General features: G+C 40.4%; 1 protein-coding gene across 1 annotated transcript in view; it reads left to right on the top strand.

Moving 5' to 3' along the window:
* Slc30a6 (solute carrier family 30 member 6) overlaps positions 1 to 18,399 on the top strand; it is a 43,085-nt gene extending 24,686 nt beyond the window's left edge. The window contains exons 6-14 of the mRNA XM_042696611.1: positions 493 to 573; positions 857 to 892; positions 3,651 to 3,745; positions 7,946 to 7,994; positions 8,672 to 8,791; positions 12,277 to 12,379; positions 13,944 to 13,991; positions 15,029 to 15,097; positions 17,683 to 18,399. Coding sequence (XP_042552545.1) covers positions 493 to 573; positions 857 to 892; positions 3,651 to 3,745; positions 7,946 to 7,994; positions 8,672 to 8,791; positions 12,277 to 12,379; positions 13,944 to 13,991; positions 15,029 to 15,097; positions 17,683 to 18,183 — 1,102 coding nt within the window. The 3' untranslated portion in view covers positions 18,184 to 18,399. The remainder of the gene's footprint in view (positions 1 to 492; positions 574 to 856; positions 893 to 3,650; positions 3,746 to 7,945; positions 7,995 to 8,671; positions 8,792 to 12,276; positions 12,380 to 13,943; positions 13,992 to 15,028; positions 15,098 to 17,682) is intronic.

Here is an 18,399-nt window from a genome sequence, read left to right on the forward strand (position 1 = left end):
TGCTGAGGAATCGAACCCAGGGCCTCAGGCATGCAAGGCAAGCGCTCTACCACTGAGCCACCTTCCCAGCCCCTTAAATTTTCTTTTCTTGTGTGCTAATACTGGGGTCAGATCTCAGGACCTGGTCCCTGTCCCTGAGCTTTTTTGTTCAAGTCTAGTGTTCTACCAGTTGAACTACAGCTCTACTTCTGGCTTTTTGCTGGTTAGTTGGAGCTAAGAGTCTCATGGACTTTTCTGGCTGGCTTTAAACTGTGATTCTCATAGCTTAACCTCATAGCTAGGATTATAGGTGTGAGTCATCTGTGCCTGGATCAAATTTTCTATATTCATTGTTCTTTTAACAACTCTGTAGTTTATCTCAGTAGTATTTGGCGTATAGTGGACTGCAGGTTCATATATTAAATAAGTGAATAAATAAAGCACACCTATTGTAAGGAGACTGGTTTGTGGGTTGAAAGAGTTTTGGTGATCTAATTAATTTTCTTATTTCAGGTTTGAACGATTAGAAGTCCTAGCTGTATTTGCTTCCACTGTATTGGCACAACTGGGAGCTCTCTTTATATTAAAAGAAAGGTATATTTGCATATATTATTTTAAATTCTACTTATGACACTTTGGGGACACATCTAGTTTGAAGACCATGCAAATTAAGATGATAACTGCTAGAGTTTTGATGGTGAAGTTTCCTCTTGTTTCAGAATTTTTTTCTTCTCTTCTGTTTCTTTCTTGATGTTATTAAATTCAGTTAGGTACATCTGATGAAAAAGCGTCAGTCAGACATGTCTTAATATATTTAATATGAGCTTTAAGTTTTATAATTTATAAGATTTATTTAATATATTTTTCTTTCTTTTAGTGCAGAACGCTTTTTGGAGCAGCCTGAGATACACACGTAAGACTTTATTTTATTACTACTAATTTTTTTTCAGTGCTGAAGATCAAACCCAGGGCATTATGCATGCTAGGCTAGAGTTATACCACTGAGATACACTCCCAGCCTAAGATATTTATTTATTTGTGTGTGTGTGTGTGTGTGTGTGTATACATACTAGGGGCCTGGGTGCTGTCCTTGAACTTTTTTACACAAGGCTAGGGCTGTACTACTTGAGTCACAGCTTTACTTCCAGCTTTTTGCTGGTTAATTGTAGATCAGAGTCTTTTGAACTTTCTTGCCCAGACTGGCTTAGAACCCTAGTCATCAGATCTGAGTTTCTGTTTTTGTTTTTGTTTTTGTTTTGGTTGGTCATGGGGCCTGAACTCTGGGCCTGGGTGCTGTCCCTCAGCTCTTCAGCTCAAGGCTAGCACTCTACCACTTGAGTGTCAGCCCCACTTCTGGCTTTTTCTGCTTATATGGTGCTGAGGAATTGAACCCGGGGCCTCATGCATGCAAGTCAAGCACTCTACCACTGAGCCAACTTCCCAGCCCCCAGATCTGAGTTTCTGAGAAGCTAGGGTTACAGGCATGAGCAGTCAGTGCCAGCAGATTTTTTTTCTTTTTTGTCTTCTTTTTTGTTTTTTTTGTATTTTTGTTTTTAGTGCTGGTCCTTGAGCTTTTGGCTTAAGGATAGCTCTCTACCACTTGAGCAGCACCTCTACTCTGGTTTTTGAGTAGTTAATTGGAGATAAGAGTCTCAAGGATTTCCCTGTCTTAGGCTGGCTCAAACCACTATCCTCAGATCTCAGCTTACTGAGTAGCTAGGATTACAGGCTTGAATGTATCCAGCTAGATATTATAGCCAGCTAGATATTATTATCATTATTATTATTATTTTTTTTTTTTTTGGTCAGATGTGGGCCTTGAACTCAGGGCCTGGGAGCTGTCCCTGAGCCTTTTTGTGCTCAGGGCTAGTGCTCTCTACTTGAACTAAAGCATCACTTCCAGCTTTTTTGGGTAGTTTATTGAAGATAAGAATCTCACTGGGACTTTTCTGCCCAGGCTGGCTTTGAACTGCAATCTTCAGATCTCAGCCTCCTGAGAACTGGAGGAGGAGATTTAGCTCAGAGGAACACTTGCTTAGTAAATACAAGGCCCTGACTTGGATCCTCAAGAAAAGAAAAGAAACCAAAAAATAGCTGGGCGCTGGTGGCTCACGCCTGTAATCCTAGCTACTCAGGAGGCTGAGATCTGAGGATTGCGGTTCAAAGCCAGCCCGGGCATGAAAGACCGTGAGACTCCTATCTCCAATAAACCACCAGAAAACTGGAAGTGGCCCTGTAGCTCAAGTGGTAGAGCGCTTGCCTTGAGCTGAAGAGCTGAGGGACAGTGCCCAGGCCCAGAGTTCAAGCCCCACGACCGACCAAAAAAAAAAAAAAAAAGAATCCTAAAGATTAATCTGAATGATTAAGTAATAGTTACTTTGTTCAATATCAGAGTTTTGAGTATGGCAATATACATTTTCACTGGGATTTGAAAACAAAAATAAAATCTCCAAATCCAAAAATTCCTTTTTACCTTTTACAGTTCTCAAGTTCTTGATATTACATACACAAGAAGGTCTTTCCACCTTTAAGCCCTTTATGATTTACAGACCCAGGTCAACACACTAACACTAGAGACCAACTCCGTCTAATCTTCTGTTGTTAAAAATGGTGGCTCAGTGGTAGAGTGCTTGCCTTGCATGCATGAGGCTCAGGGTTCAATTCCTTAGCACCACATAAGCAGAAAAAACTGGAAGTGGCGCTGTGGCTTAAGTGGTAGAGTCCTATCCTTGAGCTGAAGAGCTGAGGGATAGCACCCAGGCCCAGAGTTCAGGCCCCACAAAAAAATAAATAAATTTAACCCCTGCCAGTGCTGGTGGCTCACGCCTATCCAAGCTACTCAGGAGGCTGAGATCTGAGGATCACAGTTCAAAGCCATTCCAGCAGGAAAGTCTGTGAGACTCATCTCTAATTAGCCACCAGAAAGCCGGAAGTGGTGCTGTGGCTCAAGTGGTAGAGGGCTAGCCTTGAGCTGAAGAGCTGAGGGACAGCACTCAGGCCCAGAGTTCAAGCCCCATGACAAACAAAAAAATAAAAATAAAAAATTAAACCCAAAATCTTTTTAGCACTTACAGAGAAGATGCTTGTATTTATTACCCACATAGTTGCCAACTCTTAAGGGTCTTTCCTATTGGGATCAAGTCAGAGAAGTTTGGTTTGTCCAGTATATGTGGTAAGCCAAATAACCATTAGCGTCTGTACAGCTGTATGAAAGTAATCACACGTTGTTGTATAAATGTGAAAACCCTTCTTTGAATGTGTACTCTGGAGCAGTAGCTGACAGGACACGGGACATGTGAGAGGAGACGGAGATAAGTTCTGCCTCTGCAAATGCCAGACCTTTGAGGCAGACCATCCTAATCCCTTCCAGTCTCTTCTTTTTCTTTTGTTCCTGTCCTGGGGTTTTAACTTAGGGCCTGAGTGCTGTCCCTGAGCATTTTTGCTCAAGGCTAGCATTCTAACACTTGAGCCATAGCTATAATTTTGACTTTTTCTGGTAGTTAGCCACAAACTGCTATTCTCAGATCTTAGCCTCTTGAGTAGCTAGGATTACAGGAGTGAGCCACTGGCACCCAGTCCTTTCCAATCTCTTAATCTCTGTCTCTTGTGAAAGTTCTATGTTGATATTACCAAGAAAAACCAGTTAAGATGAATGTTATTGTTCTTTTTAGGGGAAGATTATTGGTTGGTACTTTTGTGGCTCTTTCTTTCAACCTGTTCACCATGCTTTCTATTCGGAATAAACCTTTTACTTATGTCTCTGAAGGTATGATTTTTCCATTTACTATTAATAAAAAATACAGTTAATCTATAAAAAAGCCTTTTTGTTATTTTTTTCTGCAAATAATTTTTATTGTTATTATAAAGGTGACGTACAGGGCTGGGAATGTGGCTTAGTGGTAGAGTGCTTGCCTAGCATGCATGAATCCATGAGTTTGATACCTCAGTATCACATAATCAGAAAGCTGATACTGTGGCTCAAATGGTAGAGTGCTAACCTTGACCAAAAGAAGCCCGGAGATAGTGCGCAGGCCCTGAGTTCAAGTCCCAGGACTGGCCAAAATATTAAACAAATAAATAAAAATAAAGGTGATAGGGGCTGGAAAGGTGGCTCAGTGGTAGAGCACTTGCCTAGCATGCATGAGGCCCTGGGTTCGATTCCTCAGCACCACATAAGCAAAAAGTAAAAAGACGGAAGTGGCGCTGTGGCTCAAGCGGTAGAGCGCTAGCCTTGAGCTGAAGAGCTGAGGGACAGCACCCAGGCCCAGAGTCAGGCCCCACAACCAGACCCAAAAAATAAAAAATAAAAATAAAGGTGATGTACAGAGGGATTACAGTTACATAAGTTAGATAAGGAGAACATTTCTTTTTGGACAATGTCACCGCTTCCCTTGCTCTTTCTTTTATTGGCTGGTTGTGGGGATTGAACTCAGGTCCCAGGTATCTTCCCTGAGCTTTTTTGCTCAAGGCTAACACTAACATTTTGAGCCAAAGCTCTCCTGCTAGTTTTCAGATGGTCAATAGGCAATAAGAGTCTCATGAACTTTCCTGTCCAGGCTGGCTTGGAACCATGATCCTCAGATCTGGACCTCGTTAGTAGCTAGGATTACAGGTGTGAGCCACCAGTGAGTGCCCAGCTTGGTTTTTTTGTTTGTTTGTTTTCTAACAAATAGCTGTGTGTGTGTGTGTGTGTGTGTGTGATGGTACTGGAGATTAAACTCAGGGCTTCAGATCTCACTTGACTTCTTTTTGCTCAAGGCTTTCACTCTACCACTTAAGCCATACCTCCGGTCTAACATTTTGTTTATTAATTGGAGATGGAGTCTTGAAAAACTATTCTGTCTAAAGAAGCTGAACCTTAGATTTATCTGGTGTAAGCTTCCTGAGCAGCTAATATTAAAGACATGACCTACTGGCATCTGGCTGCATTTTTAACTTGTGAATCAATGAGAGAGTAAATATATCCAGAAAAGTAGGAAGAAGTAGCCCAAAAGTTATGTCTTCCTTAAGGGGGGATTATAAGGCAAAATATCATCTAGGTGCTGGTGGCTCACGCCTGTAATCCCAGCTTCTCAGGAGGCTGAGATCTGCGGCTTGTGTTCAAAGCCAGCCCAGGCAGGAAAGTCTGTGAGACTCTCATCTCCAGGTAACCACCAGGAAACTAAAAGTAGTGGCTTGTGGCTCTTGTGGTAGAGCGTTCTCCTTGAGCTGAACAGCTGAGGGACAGTGCCCAGACCCAGAGTTCAAGCCCCATGACCCCCTCTTCCCCCCGCCCCCACTGAACACACACACAAAAAAGTGAAACATCAGTAACTTGAGCTTTAAAAATGATATATAAGAATAGGTACATCTGCTGGGTGCCAGTGGCTCACACCTGTAAATCTCGCTACTCAGGAGGCTGAGATCTGAGGATCATGGTTCAAAGCCAGCCCAGGCATGAAAGTCCGTGAGACTCTTATCTCCAGTAAATCACCAGAAAACCAGAAGTAGTGCCATGGCTCAAGTGGTAGAGTGCTAGCCTTGAGCTGAAGAGCTCAGGGACAGCGCACAGGCCCAGAGTTTAAGCCCCATGACTTGACCAAAAAAAAAGGATAGGTACATCTGACCTATACATTAAATTATATGTGATGAAAAGTTACACTTACCAAATAATGTGAAAGTTTAGGTAGATATATAGTTTATCTAAAAAACAGTTTAGCTAGGCACCAGTGGCTCATGCCTATAATCCTAGGTACTCAGAAGGCTGAGAGCTGAGGACTACAGTTCAAAGTCAGCCTGGGCAGGAAAGTCCATGAAACTCTTATCTCTAATAAACCACCAGAAAACTGGAAATAGCGCTGTGGCTCAAGGGGAAGAGTATTAGCCTTGACCTGAAGAGCTGAGGGAGAGCTCCCAGGCCCAGAGTTCAAGCCCTATGACTGACAAAAATAAAAAATAAAATTTTAAAGGGCTAAAGATTTTTCAAGCTGTAGTTTATTTAGAATGGTTGTTATACTAATTGAAAATAATTGTATTCTGTTAATGAAGTGGATCTTGTTTTTGATAATAGGTTGGAAGTACAAGTACCCAACACTGGTGGCTTATGCCTATAATTCTGGATATTGGCCTTACTAGGAACTAAAGGACTAAGATTTGAGCTACAAATTCAGCCCAGGCAGAAAAATTCATTATATTTCATCTCCAAAATAACCAGAAAAAAAAAACCCAAAGTTGAATGTGTGGCCCATATGGTAGAGTACCAACCTAGCAGATACACTGAGCAAATCTCAGGCCCTGAGTTAAACTCTGGTAGAAGTCAGAGAAAAAAAAAAAAAAGAATGGATGCATACATATTTCAAGGTGGGTTTTGTTTTTTTGTTTTACAATAGTAGAGTTGAACTCATGGCTTCAAACTTGTAAGACAAGTATTCCACTGCTGTATTATGCCTCCAGCAATAATTGAGACAGTTACTTTTACCCCATTCCTTGTCCTGGACCACTGCTTATTTTATTCTTCCGTTAGTAGCTAGGATGACAGGCATTCCATACCAGCTTATTTTGAGATAGTCTTATGACCTTTTCTTCTGGGCTGGCCTGGAACCTTAACCTTCCTATCTCGGATATCCAGGTAGCTGGACAGGCACTTACCACCAACCTCACCTGGTTTCCCTCTGTGAAGAAAGTGTCTCCTAGACTTTTCTGCCCTGGCTAGTCTGAAACTGCCATCCTCCCAAGTGCAGCCTCCCAAATAGCTAGGATTTATGTGTGTGAGCCACTGGTACCAATCACTTTTACATTGTAGTATACATAAGAGAATGGGAATTTCCATAGCACCCTATGATCAGTGAGAAAGGACACTTGATCCTGGGGGTTACTTGTCCAGGGATAGTCCTTGCCGGTTGTTTTCGAATTCCAGATTACCACTTAGCTTTTCTGAAACCTGAGAGAATGAACAGTTGTTCTGTCAACAATGGACTCTCAGCACCCTGGTTAGAAAGGATGCTTTATGATAGAAAGAGCCTTGAAAGCTTCAACTTAATATTAATTGGTGTAAGTAAATTAATTCAAGTCAATTCTCTGAAGGACATAAAAAGGAGAAGTTCTAGATTGGAGTAGTAGCTTTTTTTTTTTTGTAATATATAGTTAATGCCAAACTTATTTTGTATGTGTGTGTTCTGGGGCTTGACTTGGTGCCTGCCTGTTTTTTTTTTTTTGCTCCAGGTTAGTACTGTACAACTTGAGCCACAACTCCACTTTTAGTGTTTGGTGCTTAATTGAAGATAAGCGTCTCACAAACTTTCTTGCCCTGTCTGGCTTTGAACCATAATCTTCAGATCTCAGCCTCCTGAGTAACTAGGCGTAGATAATAACCGCTAGTGTTAGGCTGAAACCTAGCTTTAAAAGTAAAAGAACTCGGGGCTGGGAAGGTGGCTCAGTGGTAGAGCGCTTGCCTTGCATGCCTGAGGCCCTAGGTTCGATTCCTCAGCACCACATAAGCAAAAAGAAAAAAGCCAGAAGTGGCACTGTGGCTCAAGTGGTAGAGTGCTAGCCTTGAGCTGAAGAGCTGAGGGACAGTGCCTAGGCCCAGAGTTCAGGCCCCACGACCGGACCCAAAAAAAAATAAAATAAAAATGAAAGAACTGGAATTGGCACCAGTGGCTTATCCCTGTAATCCTAGCTACTCAGGAGGCTGACAGATCTGACAATTGCCATTCAAAGCCAGCTTGGGCAGGAAGTCTGAGATTCCTATCTCCACTAAGCTACAAAAAAAAAACTGGAAGTAGAGCTGTGGCTCAAGTGATAGAGTGCTAGCCTTAAGCCAAAAGCAGCTTAAGGACAGCGCCCAGGCCCTGAGTTCAAGCCCCAGGACCAGCACAAAAAACAAAACAAAAACCAACAACAACAACAAAAAACCTAGAAGAACTCAAGTATTTCTTATAGTGATATACTCTTCTATGTAGATAATCTAAGTGTTTTCTTCTTAAAGCTGCTAGTACGAGCTGGCTTCAAGAGCATGTTGCAGATCTTAGTAGAAGGTAAGTTGTTCCTAAGTTTTATGATATGATAATTTAAAAATAATACCTATGAAATACATCTATCTGGGGAACTTAACATTATTATTGCGGAGATTGTTACATAAATCACACAGATCAGACTTTTATTCTCTTTACTTTTTAATTGATAATATGCAAAAGATAACTTTGCAAGTAGGAGGGCATTGTTCCAAGTCCTGTGTATATACTTTCTTTAAGAAATGTATAACTTGGGCTGGGAAGGTGGCTCAGTGGTAGAGCGCTTGCCTTGCATGCATGAGGCCCTGGGTTCAATTCCTCAGCACCACACATAAGCAAAAAAAGAAAAAAGCCAGAAGTGGCGCTGTGGCTCAAGTGGTAGAGTGCTAGCCTTGAGCTGAAGAGCTGAGGGACAGCACCCAGGTCCAGAGTTTAGGCCCCACAACCGAACCCTCCCCCCCCCAAAAAAAAGAAAAGAAATGTATAACTTGAGGGTAGGGGCAGGAGGTGAGAAAATAAGGGAGGAAGAAAGAGGGGTAAAATTGAACAAGAAGCATTATACTCATACAAAATTGTAACTCCTTTGTACAACTACGAAATCATGTAAGTAGGAAAACAAGTAAAATGGAAGTTGTCTTTTATAAAGTATTTATTTGTATTATGTGAGTTCTGCTAATTAATCCTCTTTTTTTTTTTTATAGCTTATGTGGAATTATTCCAGGACTTAGCAGTATCTTCCTTCCCCGAATGAACCCATTTGTTTTGATTGATCTAGCTGGAGCATTTGCTCTTTGCATTACATACTTGCTTATTGAAATTAAGTAAGTATTTTTTATTCGTATCAAGTATGATTGCTTTCTCGTCCCTGAATTGTCAAGGCATTAGCAAGATGGATAGTGGTTAAGCTCAGAGCATTTTTGCTTATGACCTATAGAAATTTGGTCAAATCTTGTCCTCAAATGTTTTCATATGAAAAATTAAGGTAATTAGATCAGTATTTCTAACCACATGCTATAATGCAGACTGGAAAATGATTTCATTCCCTGCTGCTGAGCTGATGAGTAAAACAGAAGAAGATAGGCCAGTATCATCATTATTTTTATTATCGTTATTTTGTATTAGTTCTGAAAATTATATACAACTGTTTAATTTTATTTGCTACCTTTGTGAATATTCCCAAATCCTCATGCTAGCACAGATCTCTATTGAATTCCAAAAGGTATTATCTTCTTGATTTGTATTTAGGAATACTTCCACTGAACTTATTTTCCCCATTACCAAAACTTTTTTTCTCTTGCATTTCCATGGCCAGTGCATACTATTGCTATCTGTTTCAATGCATTCTATAAATGCTGGAAACAGGTGGCTCATGCCAGTAATCCTTGCTACTCAGGAAGCTGAGAACTGGAGGACTGAAGTATGAGGGCAGAAAAGTCCAAGAGACTCCATTTCCAATTAGCTAGCCACATGCTGAACTGGAGGCATGGCTCAAATGGTAGAGCACCAGCCCTGAGTAAGAATGCCAATTGAGAGCATGGGGGGCCCAGTACCAGAACACCAAAAGGCAGAAAAATATGCACAAGATGTGTAAGAAATGTGTTACTTTAACCATTTTGAAGTATATAGTTCAATGGCATTAGGTACATTCATATTTTTGTGCACAATCACCATTTATCACCAGAGATTTTCCATCATCCCAAACTGAAACTCACTTACACAATAACCTTCCGTTTTCCCTACTCATCATCCCTGCCTTTTCTGTTATACTTTCAGCCTCTGGTTTTAACTACTCTGCTTCATACCAGTAGTATCTTTTCGTGACTGGCTTACTTCACATTGTGTAATGTTTTTCAAGGTTCATCTGTGTTATAGTCTGTGTCAGAATTTCCTCTTTAAGGCCAAGTAGTATTTCATTTTTCATACATACCTCATTTTGTACATGCACACATTCATTATTAATATTTGAGGAGGACCATATTTGAGGAGTTTGCTTTTCCTTTCCTTTTTTTCCTTGTTGGTCGTGGGGCTTGAACTCTAGGCCTGGGCGCTGTCCCTCAGCTCTTCAGCTCAAGGCGAGCGCTCTACCACTTGAGCTACAGCGCCACTTCTGGTTTTCTGGTGGTTTATTGGAGATAAGAGTCTCACAATCTCTCCTACCCGGGCTGGCTTTGAACCTCGATCCTTAGATCTCAGCCTCCTGAGTAGCTAGGATTACAGGCGTGAGCCACCAGCGCCCGGCTTCCTTTTTTTTTTAACTACTGTGAATAATGCCATTATGAACATGTGTGTATAAATATTTGAATGAGTCCCGCTTCTAATTATTGGGGTTGTATTACCCAGAGGTAGAAATGCTCTATTATATGGTAAACCTTTTATTTTTCTTTTTTGTACCTTTACAGTCACTTGAACTCACACTCTTGTACTTTTTTCATTTCGATAAGCATTATTTTATATGATCAGAGGCACATAGCATTGTCCCTTTGTTCTTGCACTCAGGCTTCGCTTTTCACTCACAGCTGGTGCTTTGTCTGCTCTTCCCATTTTTCTGTCTTAATTAGGCCATTATAATTTCTTGGCATATAGTGTTTGGATCCTCTTAATTTTCATCCTTATTTATCTGTAGTTAACTTCTAGTTCATTATTAATGTGATCATTCAAAATTGCCTTTAGGACTTTCCCATTTCCAGTCCCTCTCGTTTGCATATTTGTGAAAACTAGTAACATGGTGTCTTGTGAAGTCAACTCCTATGTATCCATACTGCAATGTGGTTTTATTGCTGTGTAAGGTGTTTCTTACTCTCATGCATGTTACTCTCACTGTCTGGACTATCTTACTCCCATTATCTCACTCATCTTTGAAGACTTACTTCCTATTCTATATTTTGCCTTTCTGGATTATCTTTTTTTCTTCTGTCGGTCATGGGGCTTGAACTCTGGGCCTGGGCACTGTCCCTCAGCTCTTCAGCTCAAGGTGAGCACTCTACCACTTGAGCCACAGCACCACTTCTGGTTTTCTAGTGATTTATTGGAGATAAGAGTCTCACAGACTTTCCTGCCCAGGCTGGCTTTGAACCGTGATCCTCAGATCTCAGCCTCCTGAGTAGCTAGGATTACAGGCGTGAGCCACCAGCGTCCAATGCTTTCTGAATTATCTTTACCTGCAAGTAGCCTTGTCATACCTTTGTGCATCTTATATCCTGTAGAGACTTATACTTTAACACCCTAAGTGCTACACCGTGTTTTTTGTAGTCCTGCTATTTATGAACCGAGGATTATGGCCTATTTATGTCTGTATTCCAAGAAAGAGGGAACAACAACAACAAAAGACAAGATCAGCTTGTAACCATCAGCAATTTGGTACTTCTTGTTAATAGTTTATCAAAGTTGAACTTTTGATGAAATGTTGCGCTTCAGCCATAATGTTGCTGTAATATTCCTGGAGAATCTTGACCTTGTGAAATTCTCAGGGAATTTTGCAACTTCTTATTGAAACAATGGTTGATTATAGGAAAGCAATAGAGTCACTGATGAAATCTATTCCTCTCTCTGTATCAGACAGACATTAGGTGTTGAAGATGTTTACTCTTCTGTCTCAAGCAAATGGATATATCTGAAATCTTCCTAGTTGACAAGTAAATTGGAATATGGGTAGTGAGGAAATGCTCTCATTCTTTTCTTCATGATCTCTTCACACTAATACAATTATTTTCCCAACAAAGACTGACAAGAATGATCCTAAAAACAGATTTTTTTTCTCCTTTAAAGTCCTCCCTTGCAGGAGTTACCGTGCGTGCATGCGCGTGTATACACATGTATAAGAAAGTTGTGGGTCTTGATCTCTGGGCCTGGGCGCTGTCCCTGAGCTCTTCAGCTCAAGGCTAGTACTCTATCATTTTCAGCCACAGCACCACTTCTGGCTTTTTCTGCTTATGTGGTGGTGAGGAATCGAACCCAGGGCCTCATGCATGCAAGGCAAGCGCTCTACCACTGACCTTCCCAGCCCCTCCCTTAGCTTTTTGACTCAAGGCTGATGCTTCATTGCTTGAGCCACTGCACCACTTCCAGCTTTTTGATGGTTACATGGAGATGAGAGTTTCATGTACATTCCTGCCCAAGCTGGCTTTGAACCTTGATTCTCAGCCATCTACACAGCTAGGATTACAGAGGTGAGCCACCAGCACTCGGCTAGCATTTATCATTTGTGATAAACACAGTCCTCTTGCTTTAAATATACTGTCCGGTAAACCGAATTGTTAGATGCCCAGGAAAACATGTATTTCAGATTTGAAATTGTTTTTCTTTTCAGCAATTATTTTGCTATAGACACTGCCTCTGCAGTAGCCATCGCCCTGATGACATTTGGCACAATGTACCCCATGAGTGTCTACAGCGGGAAAGTCCTGCTTCAGGTAAGGTTCTCGGAGTGCACACACTTATTACTACGTCCCCTACCATACTACCATATTTAGCACCTAGAGGGCCTTTTAAGAAATGATATCAAAGCTGGGCACCAGGAGCTTATGCCTGTAATCCTAGCTACTCAGGAGGCTGAGATCTGAGCCAGTCCAGGCAGGAAAATCCCTGAGACTCTTATCTCCAATTAACCCCCAGAAAACTGGGAAGTGGCGCTGAGACTCAAGTAGTAGAGTGCTCGCCTCGAGTTGAAGGGTGCAGGAACAGTGTCCAGGCCCAAAGTTCAAGACCCATGACCAACAAAAAAAAAAAAAGGAAAAGGAAATGATATTGAACAGTAATCTCTTGAATTTATACTGTAATAACCAACTGAAATTCCATTATTCCATAAAATAGGTACGAAGCCTCCTATGTTTCTGTGACATAAAATCATATCTTTAAAATTATTTGCCTCTGATAATGTTTTAAGTGAAAACAATTTTAAAGTTTTTTTTCTTTTTTGTTTTTCTTGAGGAGGTATCATTTTCCCTTAGTAAATATGTCTTGGCTGTTGCATAATTGCATTACTCTTATCTCCTGTTATTCAACCAATGACTCTTAAATGTCTGACCTGAAAGTAACAAATTGCTACCTATTGAAACAATAGGGACACCTGTAAATAACCCCTTACTAGCAAAGTGGTTTTCCAGGGTTAGATTTATATATAGTCACTACTCTTCTTTCTGTCTCTTACCTGCATGACTTTTCTAAAACTTAGGGGCACAGGCTCCATCTCTAAAAGCAAGATAATATATAAGATAATAAAGCTGGCTTATTACAGGCTTACACCTGTAATCATAGCTACTCAGGAGACAAGAGATCTGAGGATCAAGGTTCAAAACCAAGCTGGGCAGGAAAGTCTGTGAAACTCTTTATCTCCAGTTAACCACCAAAAAAAGCCAGAAGTGAAGCTGTGGCTCAAGTGGTAAAGCATCAATTCTGAGTGAAAAAGCAAGGCCCTAGGTTTAAGCCCAGTACCCACACAAAATAAAAAATAGTAACCTAATGATAATCATTTTATAGTGTTATGATTAGTATAAAATGTTACTTTTCTAATCATCAAATTATTTTTTGTTGACTAATTGGTTCTTTTTGTTGTTTTTTGCTTGTACTTGGGTTTTTACTTGGGGTCTTGTACTGGTTGTCAGGCACGCTACCTCTTGAGCCATTTTTGTTTTGTTTTGTTTTGTTTTCTTTTTGCATGAGCTGATATGGAACCTTGATCTTCCCAATCTCAGGCTACTAAGTGGCCAGGATTATAGATGTGAACCACTGCAGCTGGCTCATTGATTTTTCAAATCTTACTTGATTTTAAACATAGCTGCTCTGGGAGGAAAACAAGTATAGCCCCATTGATGAGAGTGTTTCACTAGTAGACCAGTTGAAGCCTCTCTTTTTTTATGCACAATAGGATACATGCCAAAAGCAGAAGTTGGTTTAAACATCTATTTGGTTTCAGAACCATTTCAGCAAATTTTTTGCTTCCTTGGTTATTCATATTTTATTTTATTTTGTTCCTAGACAACACCGCCACATGTTATTGGTCAGTTGGATAAACTGATCAGAGAGGTAAGATGAAATTGTAAATACTTTTAATTTATGTTAAGAATTGAAAGGGTAGGCACATGTAAGACTTTATTCAATCCTACATAGAATTTTATTCTACAGGAGTTTGGATTCCTTATAATAACATAGTAGGAACATACAATAATGTGGCAGAAAAAGAAAAAAATGGAGGAATTCCAAACATGGGATGACAAATTCACTTGTAATAAGTATAGAACGTAATGGTTTAAAGACCAACCTATTAGTTATGTAAATACTGGGATTTTTCTGACTGTATCTAAAACTTTGAGAAAGACAGTATCAACTTTTACATGTAATTTACTTCACCACCTAAGATCTTGACTTTTATTCAAAATTTCCACCTGCTAACTAATGAAGAAATAAGATGACAGAATTACTTAGATACTGAGACTGTTCTAAATTCTAGTCACAAGAGTGACATTTCCAAAACAGTTGACTGTATGTCTGAGCTTGTGAAGCCTGGCCTTAGTATACTTTCTGGGCCACTGTACCAATACACCACATACTGTCCACCTTGCCTTGGGATTTCTGATAACTTGTATCCAAATAATAACGTGTGTTTGCTGGACACGGGTGGCTCACACCGATAATCCTAGCTACTCAGGAGGCTGAGATCTAAGGATCAAGGTTCAAAGCCAGCCCAGGCAGGAAAGGCCAGGAGACTCTTATCTCCAATAAACCACTCAGTAAACCAAAGTAGTGAGGTGGCTCAAGTGGTAGAGTGCTAGCCTTGAGCTGAAGAGCTGAGGGACAGCGCCAAGCCCAGAGTTCAAGCTCTATCACCACCAATAATAATAATACCCTGTGATACGTACAGACTTGTTATAAGGAAATGCAAAGAAAGAAACATAAAGAAAGACCAAGTTGAGGTAAAAAATTGTATCTGGTACTATAGGGCTATATTGATAGAATCAAAAGGGCTATATGAACTGGGCTTTTAAGTCCATAGTGTGATTGAACAGTGTTGGATATCCCAAATGCAAATGATGCTGATAACCTATTGCTATGTTCTTGATTAGGTATCTACTTTGGATGGTGTTTTAGAAGTCCGAAATGAACATTTTTGGACCCTAGGTTTTGGCTCATTGGTATGTTTTGTACATATTTAGTTATATTTGTAAGCATAATTTTTAATTTTTTTATTAGCAAGCAGTTATACAAGTTGTGACATTTCCATGTATAGTATACAATGTATCACAATCAAACTCATTTGCTTTTCACTTTCCCTTCAGCAATTCCCATAATAATTTTCACTTTCCTTCAATCCTTTCCCCTCTTCTTAAGACAATTTCAACATATTTCATTCTTTTTTTTTTTTAATTGTTTGATTTTGTGCTAGTACTAGGGCTTGAACTCAAGGCCTAGATTCCCTTAGCTTTTTCTCCCAAGACTGGCACTCTACTATTTGAGCCACTTTCAGCTTTTGGTGGTTAATTGGAGATGATTTTCTAGTAGACTTTCCTACCAGAGCTGGCTTCAAAACTTGATCATCAGATCTCAGCCTCCTAAGTAGTTAGGATTATAAGCATGAGCCAGTGGTGCTTAGCTTATTGTTCTATTTCCATAAATGCATCCTCATTCACCCTTTTTGTTAGACCTCCTAGCTCCTACTAGTGCCTCTCCCAAACAGTCTGTTTTACTTCTTGCATTTGTTTCCTTTCTTTTTTTAAGGTATATTAATTTTAATTTTTACTTTGTTGTTGTTATTGTTGGCTGTGAGGCTTGAACTCATGGCCTGGGTGCTTATTCCTGAGCTTTTTTTTTTTAGTTGATCATGGGTCCTGAACTCTGGGCCTGGGCACTGTCCCTCAGCAATTCAGCTCAAGGCTAGCATTCTACCACTTGAGCCATAGCACCACTTCCGGCTTTTTCTGCTTATGTGGTGCTGAGGAATCGAACCCAGGGCCTCATGCATGCAAGGCAAACACTCTACCACTGAGCCACTTCCCCAGCCCCTCCTGAGCTCTTTTGCTCAAGGCTAGTGGCTCTACCACTTTGAGCCACAGCTCCACTTCTTAGTGTGTATTAATTTTACCAAGGGACTTTACCTTGATATTCCGGATATGCACATATATCTTTTTTTTTTTTTTTGTCAGTCATGGGACTTGAACTCTGTGCCTGGGCACTGTCCCTCAGCTCTTTAGCTTAACACAAGCGCTCTACCACTTGAGCCATAGCACCACTTCCAATTTTCTGATGATAAATTGGAGATAAATCTCACAGACTTTTCTGCCCAGACTGGCTTTGAACTGTGATCCTCTTGAGTAGCTGGGATTACAGGCGAGAGCCACTGGTGCCTGGCAATCAGATTTGCATATTTTTGCTCAGAATTATCCTCTTTGATACGTTCTCTTTCCCCACATCTCCAGCCCAACTTTCATTGGAATTCCTTACACTGTCTTTATAAGTAGTAACTAGGATTATAGGCCATGAGCCACCAGTGCCCAGCAATTTCATTAACTTTTAACTCTGATAATTGCCAGTAAATAGTCCTTAAGAAACAGCAAGACCTTAAGCTTTCTTTTACTGCAAAGAAAATACTAAACCATTGTCTCATACTTGTAATCATAGCTACCCAAAAGGCTGAGAACTGAAGTTCCAAGCCAGTCAAGGCAGAAAAGTCTATGAAATTGTATTTCCATGGATTTAGCCAACAAAAAGCCAGATTAGAATTGTTGTTAAAGTGTTAAAGCACCAGCCATTCTGAGTCAAGCAGAAAAGGTCAGATAAGGTGATGTTAGGGAAATGAACCCTACGATATGTATTCAAATGTTTTTTTTCTTTTTCTTTTTTTTTTGGGTCCAGTTGTTGGGCCTGAACTCTGGGCCTGGGTGCTGTCCCTCAGCTCTTCAGCTCAAGGCTAACGCTCTGCTACTTGAGCCACAGCACCACTTCCAGCTTTTTTCTTTTTTCTTATGTGGTGCTGAGGAATTGACCCAAGGGCCTCAGGCATGCAAGGCAAGCGCTCTACCACTGAGCCAACTTCCTAGTCCTCAAATGTTTTTTTTCTTTCATGTGATTGTTTTTAACACATTTATAAAATTATTTCTTTGTTGCTTTGTATGTGCCTCCCCCATGGTATAACCCCTGCTTTCACTGTAAAAAAAAAAAAACACCAGCCATGAGCAAAAAAACTAAGCAGAAGCAAGGCTGTGTTGTGCGTTAATGCCTTCAGTCAACTACTAACCACATCTTGGGTTCATTTTTAGTGAAATTTTCAGTAATATAATTCTAAGCATTGTCTTTTTCTTATTTTCTTATTTTTTTTTCTTTTTTTTTTTTTGCCGGTCATGGGGCCTGAACTCTGGGCCTGGGCATTGTCCCTCAGCTCTTCAGCTCAAGTCTAGAGCTCTACCACTCAAGCCAGAGTGACACTTCTGGCTTTTTCTGTTTATGTGGTGGTGAGGAATTGAACCCAGGGCTTCATGCATGGAAGGCGAGCACTCTACCACTGAGCCACCTTCCCAGCCCCTTATTTTCTTTTAACATATATTTTTTTATGGTAAAGATACTGCACAGAGGGGTTACAGTTACATGAGTAAGGTAATGAGTGCATTTCCTATTGAGCATTGTTACCCCCCCTCCTTTGTTTTTCCCCTACCATCCCTTCCCTCCCCACCTCCCCATTTCTTATTTTCTTATGATTTTCTTTTTTTTTTTTTTTCATTTTTAGGCTGGATCAGTACATGTAAGAATTCGACGAGATGCAAATGAACAAATGGTTCTTGCCCATGTTACCAACAGGCTGTACACACTTGTGTCTACTCTGACTGTTCAGATTTTCAAGGATGATTGGGTTAGACCTGCCTTACTGTCTGGTCCTGTTGCAGCCAATGTCCTGAACTTTTCAGACCATCATATAATTCCAATGCCTTTCTTAAAGCATGCTGATGATGTGGCCCCTGTCACATCAACTCCAGCTAAACCTAGTAGTCCACCGCCAGAGTTTTCATTTAATACGCCTGGAAAAAACGCGAACCCAGTTCTTCTTCTGAACACACAGACAAGGCCTTATGGTTTGGGTCTCAATCATGGACACACACAATATAGCAGCATGCTTAATCAAGGCCTTGGAGTTCCAGGAATTGGAGCAACCCAAGGATTCAGGACTGGTTTTACAAATCTACCACATAGATATGGAAATAATAATAGAATTGGACAACCAAGACCATGATGTAATCTTGTTTTTATGAAGACTATTGACTCCTTGGCTTCCAGTTTATTTAGTAATGTAACTTAGCATTGACTGTTCAATCATTTACACTAAATGTCAAAGAATAGTAGACGTTCACATTTCATGAAACCTATAAACTCTATTTTTATAAAACATCTTTGTGGTGGTGGGATCCTTGGAAATGTTTGAGGCTTTAAACTAGGCTTCCTTTGGAAA

Source organism: Dipodomys spectabilis, unplaced genomic scaffold (assembly GCF_019054845.1).
Source record: "Dipodomys spectabilis isolate Male_0828 unplaced genomic scaffold, ASM1905484v1 ptg000210l, whole genome shotgun sequence".
NCBI classification, from domain to species: domain Eukaryota; kingdom Metazoa; phylum Chordata; class Mammalia; order Rodentia; family Heteromyidae; genus Dipodomys; species Dipodomys spectabilis.